The sequence below is a fragment of the Pteronotus mesoamericanus genome, unplaced genomic scaffold (assembly GCF_021234165.1).
Source record: "Pteronotus mesoamericanus isolate MK-2021 breed Mesoamerican mustached bat unplaced genomic scaffold, CSHL_Meso_final contig_65, whole genome shotgun sequence".
Lineage (NCBI taxonomy): Eukaryota > Metazoa > Chordata > Mammalia > Chiroptera > Mormoopidae > Pteronotus > Pteronotus mesoamericanus.
Genome location: NW_026555228.1, coordinates 2,159,773 through 2,177,062, shown reverse-complemented (window position 1 = coordinate 2,177,062; position 17,290 = coordinate 2,159,773). Strand labels below are relative to the sequence as shown.

At 48.7% G+C, this 17,290-nt stretch overlaps 1 protein-coding gene across 1 annotated transcript; it reads right to left on the bottom strand.

Moving 5' to 3' along the window:
* Window positions 1-16,412: 16,412 nt before the first annotated feature.
* On the bottom strand, window positions 16,413-17,060 carry CLDN34 (claudin 34). Its single transcript, XM_054581175.1, has one exon. The coding sequence runs from the start codon at window positions 17,058-17,060 to the stop codon at window positions 16,413-16,415; it is 648 nt and encodes a 215-aa protein (XP_054437150.1).
* Window positions 17,061-17,290: the final 230 nt, after the last annotated feature.

Here is a 17,290-nt window from a genome sequence, read left to right as displayed (position 1 = left end):
ACCCTTAAAATTTTAACATATCTAATAACTTCAAATGTAATCAGTGACTCAAAATAAACAAGGACATTAAAGAGCTTTCGCCCTAATTGTTCCTCTCCTGCATTACATGTCATATGTGAGCTCCGTAACACAGACATTTAAAACTTATAATCAGTGCTGGTTTGGATTTACTCGTGTGTTCACCAGTTTGTGTTCATCATTGCTTCTGGATCCAACTCCTTCATTCTGGGTCCAATTACTTTCTTCCCAAAGTGTCTCCCTTTGTAAGCTCTTTATGTGAAAATGTCTTCATTCTTGATCAATGGGTTAGTACGTATAGAACTACTAATGGTTGACCATTACTTCCTCAGCACTTGGAAGATATTGTGTTTTTAAAAGATGTTATTTATTTTCAGAGAGAAGGGCAGTGAGGGACAAAGAGAGGGAGACAAACATCAATGCCCTGGCTGGTGTGGCATTGATATAGCTTGAACACCAGCCTGCAAACTTAAAGTTAGCCGGTTCAATTCCCAGTCAGGCCACATGCCTGGGTTTTGGGCCAGGTCCCCAGTTCGAGACAAGTGAGAGGCAATCAGTCAATATTTCTCTCCCTCTCTTTCTCCCTCCCTTTCCCCCTCTCTAAAAATAAAAATAAAATCTAAAAAAAGAAAAGAAACATCAATATGTGAGAGAAACAGGGACCAGTTGCCTCTCATACACGCCCCCAACCGGGGACCTGGCCTGCAGCGCAGGCATGTGCCCTGACCGACAAATGGGCAACCTTTCACTTTGCAGGATCGTGCCCAACCCACTGAGCCACACCGGTCAGAGCTGGAAGATATTGTTTTACTCTTTATGTTCTTTGTTGAGATAGCTGGGGTTTGCTGGTCAAATTCTAGATCCTTTATCACGAATTTCTGTTTGCTCTCTGGGTTTTGTTTTGTTTTGTTTTAAAGAATTTTTCTTTGTACCTGAGGTTTCTACATTTTCATTGATACGTCTAGGTGTGAACCTATTTTTATTCATCCTACTCAAGACAATGAGATTTCTCAATCTAAGGATTCATGTCTTTCGCTAACTCTGGAAAAATTTCAACTTCATTTCAAATCTTGCCTTCTTTAGGATTGCTTTTTATCTCCCTGAAATGCCTGGAGGCATACACTGGGCCTTCTCCTGCTTTCCTCCGTGCCTCCTCAGTGCTCCATCACGTCTCCAGTGTATCTTTCACTCTCGATTTCAGGCACTTTTGTCCAATTTATCTTCCAAGTTTCCCAATCCTCTCATCCGCTCTATCTATCTAGCTATCTAATCCTCCCATAGAGTTTTACACATTAAAAATTACATTTTTCCACCCTGACCAATGTGGCTCAGTGGGTTGGGCGTGGTCCTGCAAACTGAAAGGTCGCCGGTTCGATTCCTGGTCAGGGTACATGCCTGGGTTGCACTTCCAATCAGGGCACGTTCGAGAGGCAACCAATCCGTGTTTCTCTCCATCTCTTTCTCCCTCCCTTCCCCCTCTCTAAAAGTAAAACAAGAATTTTTTGTAATTACATTTTTCAGCCCTGGCTGGTGTGGCTCAGTGGATTGAGTGGCAGCCTGCAAAAGGAAAACTCACCAGTTCGATTCCCAGTCAGGGAACACGCCTGGGTTGCAGACCAGGTCCCTACTGGAGGGCGTGTGAGGGGCAACCACACATTGATGTCTCTCTCCCTCTCTTTCTCCCTCCCTTCCCCCCTCTCTAAAAATAAATACAATCTTTTTTTAAAATTACATTTTTTCAGTAATATTGCCAAATGTCTCTGGGGGAGGAAAGCAAAATCACCTCCAGTAGACCTTTGAGTCCATGAAAGCCACACACCCAGGCAAATGGGAGCTAAGGAGTCCTGAGCCTGTGCAGTTTTGTTTCATAATCAGTTTTCATCCAAAGCCTCTCACCAGGCCATAGCGTCCGTCAGCCAAAGGCACCGGCCGCCCTAATCCAGAGTTTCCTGGTGGGGAGTTATTTTGCCTCCCCCTAGAGGACACTGGGAAATGTCTGGAGCCTTTCTTCAATCTCTAGTGGAGGGAAAGGGGTACTACCACCGTCTACGGGGTGGAGGCCACAGATGCTGCTAAACATTGTGCAACGTACACATGGCCCCCCACCCCTGAAGCCTAAAATGCCAGCCGTGGTGAGGTGGAGAAAGTCTGCTCTAACGTACCAGTTAGGATGTCCTCAGGGTTTCTAGGCTCTACATGTGATGATCGTATGTGAGCTTATTTCTAACATCAGCGTTGGCTGTGTTCATTGACACTGTGCCGTGTGCCCGGACCCCAGATGCTGGCCATTTTTCTTGCCGTTGAGTGTTGACAGTTTATACAGAATATGTTTGCCTACAGATTTCAGGATGTGAAAAGCTCCAAGGGAAGGAGTAGGTTTGCGGGGCAGAGCACAAGAGCAGCATACAGGCTTCAGACACGTCTGGGAAACCAAGTCTGCTTTATTGGGAACAACGGGATGATGGCAATAGCATGTGTACATAGGAACTGCCCTCAAGAAAACACCCGCCCCAGCCATTCCAAAGAGAAGGTCCTGCACTCAGAGCTCTTTTTCTGAATCTGTTGCCACAGACGTGGCTTTCGCTGGGCACGACTAGTTTGAATACCATTCATAGCAGAATATCAGGGCACTGACCAGCTTGAGGCAGGCAGATGTGATGCCTAAGGGCAACACATACGAGATGTGTTTCGCTTTTACCATTTCGGCTCCCACAGGGAAGGATGCGGGGAAGTCAAGGGTGGTTTTGCCATACAGATCTGTAATGAAATTCCAGCTCAGTGTAAGGCTGATAAAAAAACAGCTGAGGAAAAGAAACAAGGCAGAGATGTTGTAACAGATTTGGATGAATTCTGGGTGTGGAGCATTGATCCAGCGGACCCACACTCCCAGGGAGCCAAAATACAGAGTGATTGGTGTCATAAAGTTTGCCAGCAATATCAGATCCTGCCCATAGTACAATTCGTCTGGAATCTCCCAGGTGTTGTTGAACATGACATACATGGGTATGTCAAGCACATGGTCAGACACGTTAAATCTTTGAACAAAATAAGTCTCCCAAAGTCCAATATGCATAAAGGGAATAACAGTGCTGTCAAATTCCCACACACGCCAGCATCTGCTGTTGGCTATGCCTAAGCTGAAAGCCCAGGACACAAAGCTAAGAAACAGGGCCACCCTTTTGCAGGGACAACGCATCGATCCGGGTTCACTGAAGACGAGGCAGAGGCGTCGCCGAGTCAAGCCAGGAGCAACCAAAGAGAAAAAACAAACAAACACACTCCATGAGCCACGTATGCCATGCTAAATGTTTCCATCTTGTGCTTCCTACCTATAGGTTATATTTAGGTGGTTTACCTATGGATCGGTCTTCAGTGAGTGTTCTAAATATTTGATATAAGAATAAAAGGTGCTGAGAAATGCGTGACCATGGTGAGGGCATTGATGGGCAAAGCATTTTTGAAACCCAATCTGACAATAACTGAGGGAAGCGGAAACGTTCCTATCTCTGCTCCACCAGCTTCGCTCCCGAGACTACGGAAGCAGGGGCGAGACTTGTGGAAAGTGCAGGGGGAGAAATGTTCCTTCTATCACTGTCTGTTATAGAGAAAAATTGGAAATAACCTAACTGTGTATTAATAGACGAACCCTTAAATCCATTATGCTACATCCAGGATTACAGTGACCATTACCAAGAACGAATTGTCTGAAGACATTTTTTTATACCAAAAAAAGCACAAAGTGAATAATAATACATATGGTATGATCATTTGTATCAGAAGGAAAACAGGTATGATTTTCTTTATATATACAAATAGAGACGTAAATTTTTTTACAGACTTACAAGGGTGCTCACCAAAGGAATAATTCTAGGCAGATCAGTTAAGAGGGGTAGACTTTCATTCTTATTTGTATGTTTTTCTGTAATTTGTATGGTTTATACAGAAAAACACACATGTATTTTTGTAGTTAAAAACATATATGACCTTGAAGATCTATGATATGTTGCATACAAGAAATCATGCCTGTTTACTTTTTGACCCACACCTGCTCAAAATTACCCCTTTAGATGTTGGCTTCTCTCGGGTGCGAGGTAAAAATACCCTGATGCATTTTGCATGAAGCAAATAAGCCCTATGAAGCAAACTCTAGACTGCGGACCAACTTATTGGGGTTGCATTTCGATTCAACCCCCTGGAAGGAGTCGCTGGGCTAATCAGAAAATGGTGTGCCCGGGGCTCCTCTCCCTGCGGGTTAACACGGAGTGAGGCGGGATGTGCTCAGAAGGCAGACGTTAGGCACCTGCCCGGCCGAAGAACTCAGGGCCCTCCACACTCTACTTCCTTGCCCCGAAGGCTGCTATCCCCAGCAGGGTGCCCTCGGCGGCGCGGCCTGGGGGAACGCGCCCTGTCCCTGCACGAGGCCCGCGGGGTTACAGCTGGGAAGCGCCCTGACCAGCACGGGGTGGGGACGCAGCCCGTGTGACCGCCTCACTGCGCAGGAACTGGCCTCGGAGGGCTGAGGGACCAGAGCCCGGGACCAGGGACTTTTGACAGAGGGAGGGAGGCGGAGAGGGCAAGGTGACATTTGCAGGAAAACATGCCAGCGTGGGGACATCTCGGTGGGTCTGTGTCTGCCGCTGGGGCGTGGGGGTGGGGCGGTAGGGACATGTGTTTCCCTGAAGACTAAATTTGAAAGAGTGCATATATCTTATTTTAAAAATGTACCAGCTGTCGATGGGGAAGAAGTGAAGCGTTCAGGGAGATGGAGCGCAGCAGGGCTTGCGCGTCCCAGCAGGAAATGTTGAACAGGAGGGGGAAGGTCCAGCCCACACGAAGCGCTCCCCAAACGGAGATGAATCACCTACAGCAGAAGAGGGATGGTTAGGTAGAGTCGGGAGCTCTGAACAAAGCCCAACAACCCCCTGCCCCTCGCCGAAGGCTTCTTCTGCACGTATCTTGTGTTTTGTGTAGGTCGTGCCCTGTTTCAAACACTGCATGAATATCGACACGTTCAGTGCTCACCGCCACCCAGTGATAGATATACAGTTATGATCCCCATTCTATAGGAGCTGGAACTGAGCACAGAGAGGTTCAGTAACTTACTTAAGGTCCCGGAGATACAGATGTCAAAGCCGCGCTCCAAGTCCTCGCTGCTGACACAGCTTTCTGCCTGTCCTAATATCGGGTGACAGTTATTCACATCAAAAGACTATCAACAAAAAAAGGCAAATCTGCCATGACCGGTGTGGCTCAGTGGGTTGGGTGTCAATACTGCAAAATGAAAGGTTGCCAGTTCGATTCCCGGTCATGGCGCGTGCCTGGGCTGTGGGTTCAGTCCCCGGTTGGGGCACGTCCGGGAGGCAACCCATCAATGTTCCTTGTCTCCCCCTCCCTCCCTTCCCTTCTCTCTAAAAGTAGGTAAATTCTTTAAAAGAAATACAGGAGCAAGACCCTGTGGTTTGGCCCCTCCACGCCTTCCATCTCTAAGGTCCACGATACTGTCCCGCACTCACACTCCCCCGCCACTGTCCCGTGGACGCGACGTCACCCAGTGTTGAGAGTCATGATTCACACTCAGGGGAGACTCAGCTGGCTTCAGCTGGCAATAGTCAAGGCAGGGAGGCCCAGAAGGGAGGCCCAGAAGGGAGGCCCAGAAGGGAGGCGATGCTCGTTTCTGACCCAAACAAAGGCGTCCTGGGCTCACCTCTTTCATAGGACTGTCCGATGGCACTTACCGGTAACCTCTCCACAGGGCACGTGAAACGATGAAACTAAAGGGAGCCCCCCGCAAAAAAACCTCTCCACGCCTCTTCACCGAGGCAAAAATAAACAAACTACACTCACTCCCCAGCAAATATAGAAGGCAGGAGGAGAATTGACCAGAGGCGCAAAAGGTAGGAACTGCCAAGGTATAACAGAAATAAGGAAATCAAAACATTCTTACGTTTCCATGGCTACCAGGGCTGCTCTGTGACAAGAGGCTTCTTAAAGGGCCAGAGTCATGGAACCCCTTGAATGGTTAAGTCTTTCTAGAATAGAAATGTCTTTTTTGAGGTCCTAGATCAAAGAGTCACTGTAAGTCAGGAGAGCCCTGAGGAGGAGGACTGTAAGAAGAGCTGCAAGGATTGGAAAAACCGCGTCATGGGGGGATCCAGGGCAAAGGCCACCGGGAACGTGCCTTCTGGAAGGCTTCTTGGAGGAGGAAGCATGGATCCACACTGGCCTAGGCCCTCATGTGCAGCTTTGTCCTGTTTTCATTGCAGAAATCAATGCCATTGTCCCCGCCCTCTAGTCTACCTCCAATGTGGCTGTCACCTGGCTCTGCTTATGGTTCTAAATGGACACGGTTTTAATTAAAGACTTCCTTCTGGAAACTCGCAACACGAAGCATGAAGCAGGGATAGAAGTGGGCAGAGGGGGAGGCAGAGGGCGGATGGCAAATAGGGAGATAGTGGGAAAATCTTGTGGCTTTATTTAAAATTTGTTTTTAAAGTTATTTTCTTCATTGACCATATTTGATCAGATTTGATTTTAAAAAATTTTAATCCTCACCCAAGATATGTTTATTGACTTTAGAGAGAGGGGAAGAAAGAGAGAAAGAGAGAGAGAGAGAGAGAGAGAGAGAAATATCAATCGGCTGCCTCCCGTACACCCCCCAACCAGGGATCAACCCCTCAGCCCAGGCATGCGCCCTGACTGGGTATTGAACCCACAACTTTTTGGTGTATGGCACAATGCTCCAACCAACTGAGCCACTGGGCTATGGCTTCCTGGTTTAATTTTTATTTTTTACTTCTTTTGGTTTTATATTTTACTTGAGGTATAATTTACAAAGAGTGAAGCATACTAGTCTTCAGTGTGCAGCCCGAGGAATGTTTTAATTCAATATTTTATTGTTATTCTGTTACAGTTGCCCAATTTTTCCCCCTTGGCTGTCCTCCACCCAGCCCACTCCCCACTCCCACACTCAGCCCCCACCCTGTCGTCCATACCTGTTCCTCACCTAGTCCCTTCCCCTTCTTCCCACCATCTCCCCCTCCCCTCTCCCCTCTCGTCGCTGTGAGTCTGTTCCCTGTTTCCATGTCTGTGGTTCTAGTTTGTTCCTTAGTTTATTTTGTTCCCTCGGTTCCTCTTATAGGTGAGATCATATGATATTTGTCTTTCACCGCCTGGCTTATTTCACTTAACATAATGCTCTCCAGGTCCATCCATGCCGTCACGAAAGGTACGAGTTCCTTCTTTCTTTCTGCTGGGTAGATATTCCATTGTGCAAATGTACCACAGCTTTTTGATCTGCTCATCTACGGATGGGCAGTTAGGCTGTTTCCAGCACTGGGCTATTGTAAATAATGCTGCTATGAACATCGGGGTGTGTAGGTTGTTTTGAATTGGCGTTTTGGGATTCTTAAGGTATACTCCTAGAAGCGGAATCACTGGGTCAAAAGGCAGTTCCATGTTCAGTTTTTGGAGGAAATTCCAAACAATTTTGCACGGTGTCTGCACCCGTCCGCATTCCCATCCACAGCGCATTAGGGGACCCTTTCTCCACAGCCTGGTCAGCACCTGTTGTTTGTGGATCTGTTTATGATGGCCATTCTGACCGGTGTGAGGTGGTACCTCATGGTGGTTTTAATTCCCACCTCTCTGATGGCTGGCGATGCTGAGCACCCTTTCCTATGCCTCTGGGCCCTCCGTATGCCCTCCTTGGAGAAGTGTCTGCTCAGGTCCTTTGCCCATTTTTTTAATTGGATTGTTTGTCTTCCTGGTGTGGAGACATAGGAGTTCTTTGTATATTTTGGAGATCCAACCCTTGTCCAATGTATCATTGGCAAGTATGTTCTTACCTATGGTCTGTTCCCTTTTCATTTTGCGGATGGTTTCTTTAGCCGTGCAGAAGCTTTTTAATTTGAGGTAGTCCCATTTGTTTATTTTTTCCTTTATTTCCCTTGCCCTAGGAGATACAGTTGTAACAATATTACTGCATGGGATATCTGACATTTTACTCTCTCTGTTCTCCTCTAGGACTTCTATGGTGTCACAGCTTATAATTCTTCTACCTATTTTGAGTTTATTCTGGTGTATCGTGTAAGCTGGTGGTCTAGTTTCACTTTTTTGGATGTACCAGTCCAGTTCTTCCAACACCATTTATTGAAGAGGCTATTTTTACTCCATTGGATGGTCCTGCCTGCTCTGTCAAATATTAATTGACCGTAGAGACTTGCATTTATTTCTGGGCTCTCTATTCTGTTCCATTGTTTCATGTGTCTTGTTCTTATGCCAGTACCAGGCTATCTTGATTACAGTGGCCTTGTAATATAGTTTGATATCAGATATTGTGATCCCTCCTACTTTGTTCTTTCTCAAGATTGCTGATGCTATTCGGGGTCTTTTTGGGTTCCATATACATTTTTGAAATATCTGTTCTAGATCTGTGAAATACGCCATTGGTATTTTCAAAGGAATTGTGTGGAATCTAAACATTGCTTTGGGTAGTGTGGACATTTCGATGATGTTAACTCTTCTGATCCATAAACATGATATACATGCTTCCACTTATTTGTGTCTTCCTTAACTTCCTTCTTCACTGTTCTCTAGTTTTCTAAGTACAGATCTTTTACCTCCTTGGTTGAGTTTATTCCTGGTACTTTATTTTTCTTGTTGCTATAGTAAATGGGATTCTTTTCCTAGATTTTGTTTCTGATATTTCATTTTTAGTGTACAGAAACGCCTTTGATATCATGCCCTGGCTGGTGTGGCTCAATGGATTGCATGCCGGCCTGTGAACCAAAGGATCGTGGTTCAATTCCAAGTCGGGGCACAGGTCTGGGTTACAGGCCAGGTCCCCAGTTAGGGCCGTGTGAGAGGCAACCACATGATGATGTTTCTCTCCCTCTTTCTCCTTCCCTTCCCCTCTCTCTAAAAGTAAATAAAATCTTTTAAAAAGAAAAAGAAATGCCCTCCATTTCTGAATACTGACACATCCCACTGTTTTGCCAAATTCACTTATTAGGTCCAGTAGATTTTTGGTGGAGACTATAGGATTTCCTATGTACGTGTTCATGTCGTCTACAGACTTCCTCCTTTCCCATTTGGATGCCCTTTATTTCTTTTTCTTGTCTGATTGCTGTGGCTAGTCAAGGAATTTTTATGTGAGTTCCCCTGTTATCTCCACTTAGATCAAGAGGCAGAATATTCCTGTGTCCCCCCAAATTCTTTCATGCCTCTTGCCAGTCAATAGCCACGAGTGCCTGACCCCTCTGCCCTCACCTCTCACCATAAGCTTTGGGTTCCCTTTTCTCAGCATCATGTTTTTGAGAGCCACTGCGTTGTTGAGTGTCTCATCACTTTGTTCATGCTTATTGTGTACCTCGTCTGTATAGCTAGCTATTCATCCACCAATAGACATTTAGAGTGTCTCCAGTTTTCAGCTATTATGGGGATAAATTTATCTACCTATTTATTTATTTTTATTTTTAGGGACAGAGAAAGAGAAAGAGAGAGACAGCATCAATTTGTTGTGCTTATTGACACATTCATTGGTTGATTCTTGTATGTAGGGAATTGAACCTTTAACCTTCGGGCCAGTCAGGAGTCGGTGGTTTTGACATTGCCCAGAGTTCCATGCACGCTATTGCTACTGGCCTGGTTGTGTCTGTTAGGGGAGCCTCCCCCTCACATGAGGATTCCAGGCAAGGCAAAGGGGGAGGGGGGCCATGCGATCTTCCTTGTGCAGTGACTCATCTCCCAGAGCGAGGGCAGGTGTCCTAACGAGAATATGCAGAAGACATCGTGACAACATGTGATGTCTCCCATCAGACACCTCAGCTCTGGGAACAAGGACCTTTCGGATCAGAAAATAGCTCTCCAGCAGATCCTATCCGAATTACTTGCTTTGACCATGGTGACAAGGGAGTGCGTCGAGAAGACCTGGGGATTTGTCCCAGAGCCGCCACCGCTGACCAGGCACAGGCCACTTGGAGCCTCTGCATTCCCGTCCCGCCCTGGGAGAGGGAGCCACTGCCCCGCGCCCTCCCTCCCTCTGCCGTAGGGACTCCAAGCGCCCCGCTGCTCCAGCCTGCCGCGCACATGCCCCAGGGCTGCGGGGCGCGCTGCCAGGACGGGAAAGCTCAGAGAGACTCATGAACCATGAAACACTCAACCCACGGGGCATCCTGACAACTGTCACCTGCGGGCGTTTCCTGGGAGCCCGAGCTGGGACTGGGAATGGCTGGGGCAGACAGCAGGCGTGGCCAGCAGTGACCCTGGCCTCTCGCTCTGCTCTGTCTCCCGTTGGCGAGTGCCGCCACCGGGGACGCCTTCCTTCCTGGGGTCAGCAACAGATGTCCTGGCCTTTGCCACGCTGGCCTGCGGCCCAAACACCTGACGGCACCCTCCAGCTCCTGCTTACCTTGGAAGCGTCTCTGGCGGGGAGAAATAATGAAAGAAATCCTGCCGCCCTTACTGCGTCCTGGCTGCTGGATTGGACCAAAGGGAAATGCACAGGGCGCGTTGCCTTGCCTTATTCCGGTTAAAATAAATAAATAAATAAATAACGCGAGTAGCCCTTTAAAAACCTCTCCAAAAAGTCCATCAGAAGGCCTTGAAATTCTTTTCCCTCCTACCCCAAAGCAGGCCCTACCAAGGTGGTCCTCTCACCTTTTTGAAAGAAATCCTCACCTGAGGTCCTGGCTGGTGTGGCTCCGGGCCTTGAGTGCCAGCCTGAAAACCAGAAGGTTGCCGGTTCGACTCCCAGTCAGGGCACAAGCCTGGGTTGCAGGCCAGGTCCCCAGGAGGGGGCGCTGGAGAGGCAACCACACAAGGATGTTTCTCTCCCTTTCTCCCTCCCTTCCCATCTCTCTAAAAATAAATATAATCTTTAAAAACAAAATAAAAACCCTCACCTGCGCATATGTTTATTGATTTTTAGAGAGACAGAGAGGAACATTAATGTGACACAGAAGCACACATTGGTTTCCTACCATACACACTCCTTCCGGAATCAAACCCGCAACGTAGGTAATGTACCGGATTGGGGAGCAAACCCACCACCTTTTGGTTTATGGGATGGTGCTCCCACCAGCTGAGCCACCTGGCCAGGGTTCCCCTTGCTTTTTGTGTGTAAAGCCATTACGATCCATCATGTTGCCCTGTGCTGAGATTGAAGACGGGGGAGAATCAAAAGACCACTTTTCACAGCCCAAACCAGTTGCGTCACTTCCCCCAGTGACCACCAGGTGGCAGACGCGCCACCCTCTGCACGGTAACGATTCGAGCAACCTTCATAACAGGCATGTCAGCCAACATGCTTATTTTTTTCCACAAGTAACCCATGGTTTGATCCACTTAAATAACACACGTCCTCTTTCAACCCTTTTTGTAAGGCTGGCTTTACATTGACCTACTATCGGGCAAGATTTCATTGGAGGAAACAAGATGTTTACCTAAGAACCATTCCCACAAGCCATTCTTGTCATTGCACCGAGAATGGGTGAGACTCGGTCCAAGGCCAGCCCTGCAGGCCCAGACGGGACTCAGAGGCCATGCAGCTCCTTCACACACACGCAAAGGAAGCCAGGGTCTCTAACCAACTGCAAAAGCATGGGATTTCCTCCCAGTGCTAAGGCCATTATGCAAATAACGGCCAGCGGGGAGAGGCCCTTTCGTAAAGAATGCCCTCACAATTTTACAAAATCTCCACCTGAGAGGAAGAATCGGTTGCCTGCAAATTGGCTCATTGCAGCGTTATTTACAATAGCCACGATCTGCGAACAGGCCAAGTGCCTGTCAGTGAGTGAGTGGATAGAAAAGCTGGGGTACCTTTACACCATGGAGCACTACTTGGCCATAAAAAAGACAGAAATCTTACCTTTTACGCCAGCACGGATGGATCTGGAGGGCCTTATGCGAAGTGAAATGAGCCAGTTAGAAAAAGACAAATACCATATGCTCTCGCTCATATGTGGAATCTTATGAACGAAATAAACTGAGGAACAAAATACCAACAGAGGCATGGACACAGGGAACAAATTGACAGCTGTCAGAGGGGAGAGGAGACGGAGGATGGGGTGAAAGAAGGGGAAGGGGATAGCCAGAAAGCACATATACATCACCCACAGACACAGAGGGAAAGCGAGGTGGGTGCCGGTGGGCAAAGGCAGATAAACAGGGACGGAAAGAGACCGCTCAGGGCGCCGGACACATGATGCAGTGTGCAGATGATGTCTCGTTGAGTTGTACGCGTGAAACCGGTACGGTTTTGTGAACCAATGCGCCCCAATAAACTCAATTAAAAAAAGAATGTAAACCCCAAAGAGGCAAAGACTCTGCTGAACATTCTAGCAGAGTACCCAGCCCACCTGGGACCCTGGGCAGTGTTTGGAAAACACCTATTTAAGTAGCTGATAGACTAACCCCCGGCTGGCGTGGCTCAGTGGCTTGAGCACCAGCCTGTGAACCAAAATGTTGCCGGTTCGATTCCCAGTCAGGGCCCATGCCTGGGTTGTGGGCCAGGTCCCCAGCTGGGGGCGTGCGAGAGGCAACTGACCGAAGTCTCTCTCACACATCGATGCTTCTCTCCCTCTTTCTCCCTCCCTTCCCTTCTCTCTAAAAATAAATAAAACAGCTGATAGACTTATGTCATGGGGAAAATTGTTTTCAAACACTGTGCTCTCACAAACCGGAATGTGTTTTGAGAAGGGCACTTCGGGTCAGCCCTCCGGTTTCCCTCCTGGGAGCTCCACATGCCCCTCCGTGTGTGACTCAGGGACTGAAGGGAGTGTGTCTAATTTTAACCTACGAAAAACTCCCTCCCCGCCGCCCCCATCATCTGTTTAGTTTGGAGGGAGTCCCTTTTCAACACCGGAAGAGCCGTGAGCCATCCGGTAGAGGGTTGTGACCTGTATATGCCATGCCCCCAAAGTTCTCAATCGAACATTTTGAGAGGCACGTCTCACGTGAAAGACGTCCAATTAACATTTGCTGAAAGAGGCCATCGGCGAGTGAAGCAGCTGGTGGTTGTCTCTCCTGAGACATTGATTTTGGAATGTAATCCATTGAGGGCATCAGAAGTGAGTTGGACCACCCGTGAAATCTGAGAGAAAATGCCATTCTCCCCCCACACGAGGACATCCGTAGTGCACGGGGTTCCGGGAGCAGTGACCGAGATTTGCATCAAGACCTGTGCTTCTAATACGGATTCTGCAAAAATTGTCTTAACTGTTGTGTTGATAACCCCTGAAAGGGAAGGAATACCACCAGCAGCCACACACAACTATAGATGCTGAGTGGAATGAGTAAATATGGGCTGAAGGTCTGGGAATGACTGACCACGCGCCCTAGCAACCCTACTCCGCCGTATCCAGAGAGGTGACAATTTGCATTCATGCCTAAGTCCAAGTGCACGTAATGACAATTTGCACTCCTCCCTACGTCCCAGCGCACTGTGTACAGTAACTTTATTCATAGTGTCCCCATTCTGGGGATGACCCAAACCCAATGCAAAGAAACCTCCTTGAGACATTCCTCAGAACACATTTAAAAACGAATAAAAGGCAAGGCATATACCATGTTCTTCCAGAAGGGCCAACCACTATTATGTCACTTTTGCCTGTTAAAATAAACTTAGCATGATCCGCACAAAAATATTGACTGTTTTTGCCCAGTCTGCAGTCAAGCACGTTTACTCCCCCTCCCCCACTGTAGAAAAACGTCAAATATACTCAATAGGCGGACCTGCCGGTGGGAGCTGCATTGATTGGTTTCCATCACTTTCTCTGGTGTCTATGACCAATAGTCCTCCTCGTCCATCCCAGGTGGCAGCTCCAAGCTCCTCCTCCTCAGCCCTGGTGACAATGAGACAGCGTAATCCTTTGTGGGGGGTCTAGGGGGCTGTCCTGTGCGCTGTGGCTGTTGAACAGCAAACCCGCTCTCTGTCCACCTGATCCACCCCTGCCTTCCCAGGTGTGGCAACAAAAATGTCCGCGGACGTTGCTGAATGTTCCCTGGGGAACAGAGTGGCCCCCGTTGAGGATCTTTGCTCTAAGGACAGGAGGTAGTTGCAGAGCTTTATTTTATTTTTTTGAGAGAGATTTGTGATTCCACTTATGGATGCATCGTTAGTCGATTCTTGTATGTGTCCTGACCAGGAATTGAACCCACAACCTTGGCGTATCAGGAAGATGCTCTAACCAACCGAGCCAATGGGCCAGGCACCTTTGTGTCCATTTTAAACTGCTTGTTCTTTTGATCTCTTTAGCAAATGTGCATTACCTGTTTTATTTTTCTTCCTCCCTGCAAGCCTCTGATGCTTTCTGCTAACTAGTTGATTGAGCCTTTCCAAAAGTTTGATCCTTAAGCAACTTCAGCTAAATGGTTCCTGACCTCAATCGGGCTATTATTGACTCCACTTTACAAATAAAACCAAGTATTTTTCGACAGGATGAAACCACTCTGAGATAGAAAACCAGAAATCAGTGTGAGGAAGGGAGCTAGAGAGAGGGGAAGTGTAGAGAATTACTGTGTGCGCATGTCAAGAGAGCTGGCCCTGTTTCCCAAGCCCGGGGGTTGCTGTGTTGCCAAGGTTACTGGGTTCTCCTCCAGGGGACTGATAAAGCGAGCCAACTCCTTGCGGCATGTTTTATCATTTGGACTCTGTTACAGCATCTTAGTGTGTCTCTCCAGTAATAATTCCCAATACTCAGCAAACTTGTTTTATCTATTTTTCTTCCCTTGTACATTTTATAATACACTTTTTGACTTCAAAAGAGTAACACCTTTACCCCTGTTTCAGAGCCAGTGAATGGTATTTGCTGTAGCTAACTGTGAGTATTCTAAATAGAACCTATTATTTTGAATTCAAATGCATTTCTATACTGATAAAAAGTAAGTACATTGGCCGACACCACAGGTTAACAAGGTTAACGAGGGCATTTTCCCTCCTTATGCTAGAAATTTCACAATTTGAGGGTGGGAGATAATGCACTTACCTTTTGCCTTTTCTTGTATGGGCTGGATTTTAGAATAACCAAGGAGTCGTACCTGATGAGGAAAAGTTTTTCTTTACAAAAGCCTCCCAGCGGCTAGTAAACCGGACAAGAGTGTTCACCGTAGAAGGTAACCAACCACCGGTAACCCTCAGAGCAATGACTGATTCCCACAAGGAACATCATTCAGTAGATGGTCCGTTCGGTGGACGTCGCGCGCAAGAAACAAGAGGGATTGGGCTGTCCCCTGGTGGATCCACCTGCCGATTTTAGCATCGCCAAAAAGGACAATTAACCATATGCCATCAGTATAATGCCCTTCGGTACAGGGCAGCGACTTTGAAAGACTCTTCCTCAAAGAGCTGACCCTAATCTAATCAAACCTTGAGAGGTATTAAGTTTAAAAACAGGACAACTGACTCATTTTCTTCTGCAAATCAGTCCTCACCCCCGCAAAAAGAAAGTGGGTGTGGTAGGCAGAGCGCTTAGGACTTAAGAGGCAGGGGGGCCGCCTTCTGTGAACAAATAACACGGTAGAGCGCCTGTTGAGGCGTGTAAGAATTGTGATAAGTATGTCATGATAACGGAGAGTAATTGTTCATTTGTAAGGTATAATATGGTTACGCAAGGATACGTCCATTTTTTTAGACAGGAATATTGAAGTGTATAGGGATGAAGAAACACGAGGTCTGGAGTTTGCTTCCAAGCCCTTTGGAAAGCCCCGGCCGGTGTGGCTCCGTGGGCGGAGTATTCTCCTGTGAACCTAAAGGTTGAGGGTTCCATTCCCAGTCAGGTTACAAGGCTGGGTGGCAGGTTCGGTGCCCCGTCGGGGTGCCTCCAGAAGACAGTCAACCCATGTTTCTCGCTCACATCGAGGTTCCCCTCTCTAAAACCTAAAATAAAAGATTGAACACATAAAGCCCTTTGGAAAAAGGAAAATGGAGTAAAGGAGGGGAAGAAAGGAGAGAGAAAGGGCCTCTGGCAGACTCTTGGTCGTTGTTGCGTCTGGTCCTGGATGCGGGGGGCGTTCCTCATGCTGCCGTGCTGGGGCCCGTTTGGAAAACTTTCTGGGAGCCACACATGTCCCTGGCACGCCACGAGAAATCAGGCCCGTCGTTCTCAGCCACAGCTGAAGGGGGAGGGGTGCAGCTCTCCGAAACTCGTAGCACTGACTCGACAACAATTCCAACTCAAGTTCAGTGAGACAGGGGGGCGGTCGGTCTTTGGGGATTTTTTTTTTAATGTTTTGGAACCAGAGGGCCTTCGCCCACGCCCAGCCCCATCCGCACCCAGAGGGAAGGGCCACTTGGCCGTGGCCTTGAGCCCTTGGCAATGTTTCATACAGCAGCCCGGTCACGCGCCCCGTGAAGGCCTGGTGGTCTCGTGTGTGCGGGGCCCACGCCAGCAGGCATGTCATACCTCCGAAATGACAGGGTGCACTTGGCTCTCGGGGGGCAGTGTGTAGGAGAGGGAAAGCAGCCCGCTCAAGAGCATCAGGGAGACGGCCAGCGTGGCCACGATGGAGGCGCCCCCCACCTCCTGCGTCTCCGGCTGGAAGGGCAAGGCGAAGGAGGGTGGGAAGGCTACGCCCGCCGCCTTGCCCACGGCGCTGGCGTTGCAGACCACAGCCACGGAGATGCAGGCGCTGGCGCTGACGAGCTGGACGCCGGCCGCGAGAAAGAGGCGCCGGGTGGACTCCTTCCGCAGGCTCCCCACGCACACGCGCCTCAGCGCCAGCACGAGGAACGCTTTGCCCAGAAGGCCCAAGACGCTGGCGGCCAGCAGGAGGCTCTGCGCCACGCGGATATCCACAGGCAGGGAGGGGTCCGCGTACCTGTACAGGTGGCAGGCGATGTCTTTCTGGGAGTAGCTGCTGGGCTGGTAAATGCAGACTTTCCACATGCCCACGCAGACCAGGCCGGGGGGCAGGGGCGGCGAGCGGCGCACGTACCACACACGCCACTCCGCGAGGCCCATGGAGGTCATGCAGAATATCCAGCCCACGGTGGCCACTGCGAAGCCCCCCATTTGGAGCCGGGCGGTGGGGATGTGCAACCCCATGGTGGCCCGCGTCGCCAGGGGAACTGCAAACCAAAACAGGGCATCATGAGGGGGGGACCCACAGGCCTGGACAGCCCCCCGGGGGAGCGGCCAAGTGCCACGTTGGGGAAGTGCCGCTCTAGGGGCGGGTGCGCGGACGGAACAAACTTTGCCAACGGCCTTTTGGCAACATTTACAGAAAGCCTTCACACACAAACTTTCAGACACGCCTTTCTGCAAGGACACAAGTA

Coding starts and splice junctions, on each gene's coding strand:
- CLDN34 (XM_054581175.1), bottom strand. CDS start 17,060: ATGGGGTTGCACATCCCCACCGCCCGGCTCCAAATGGGGGGCTTCGCA.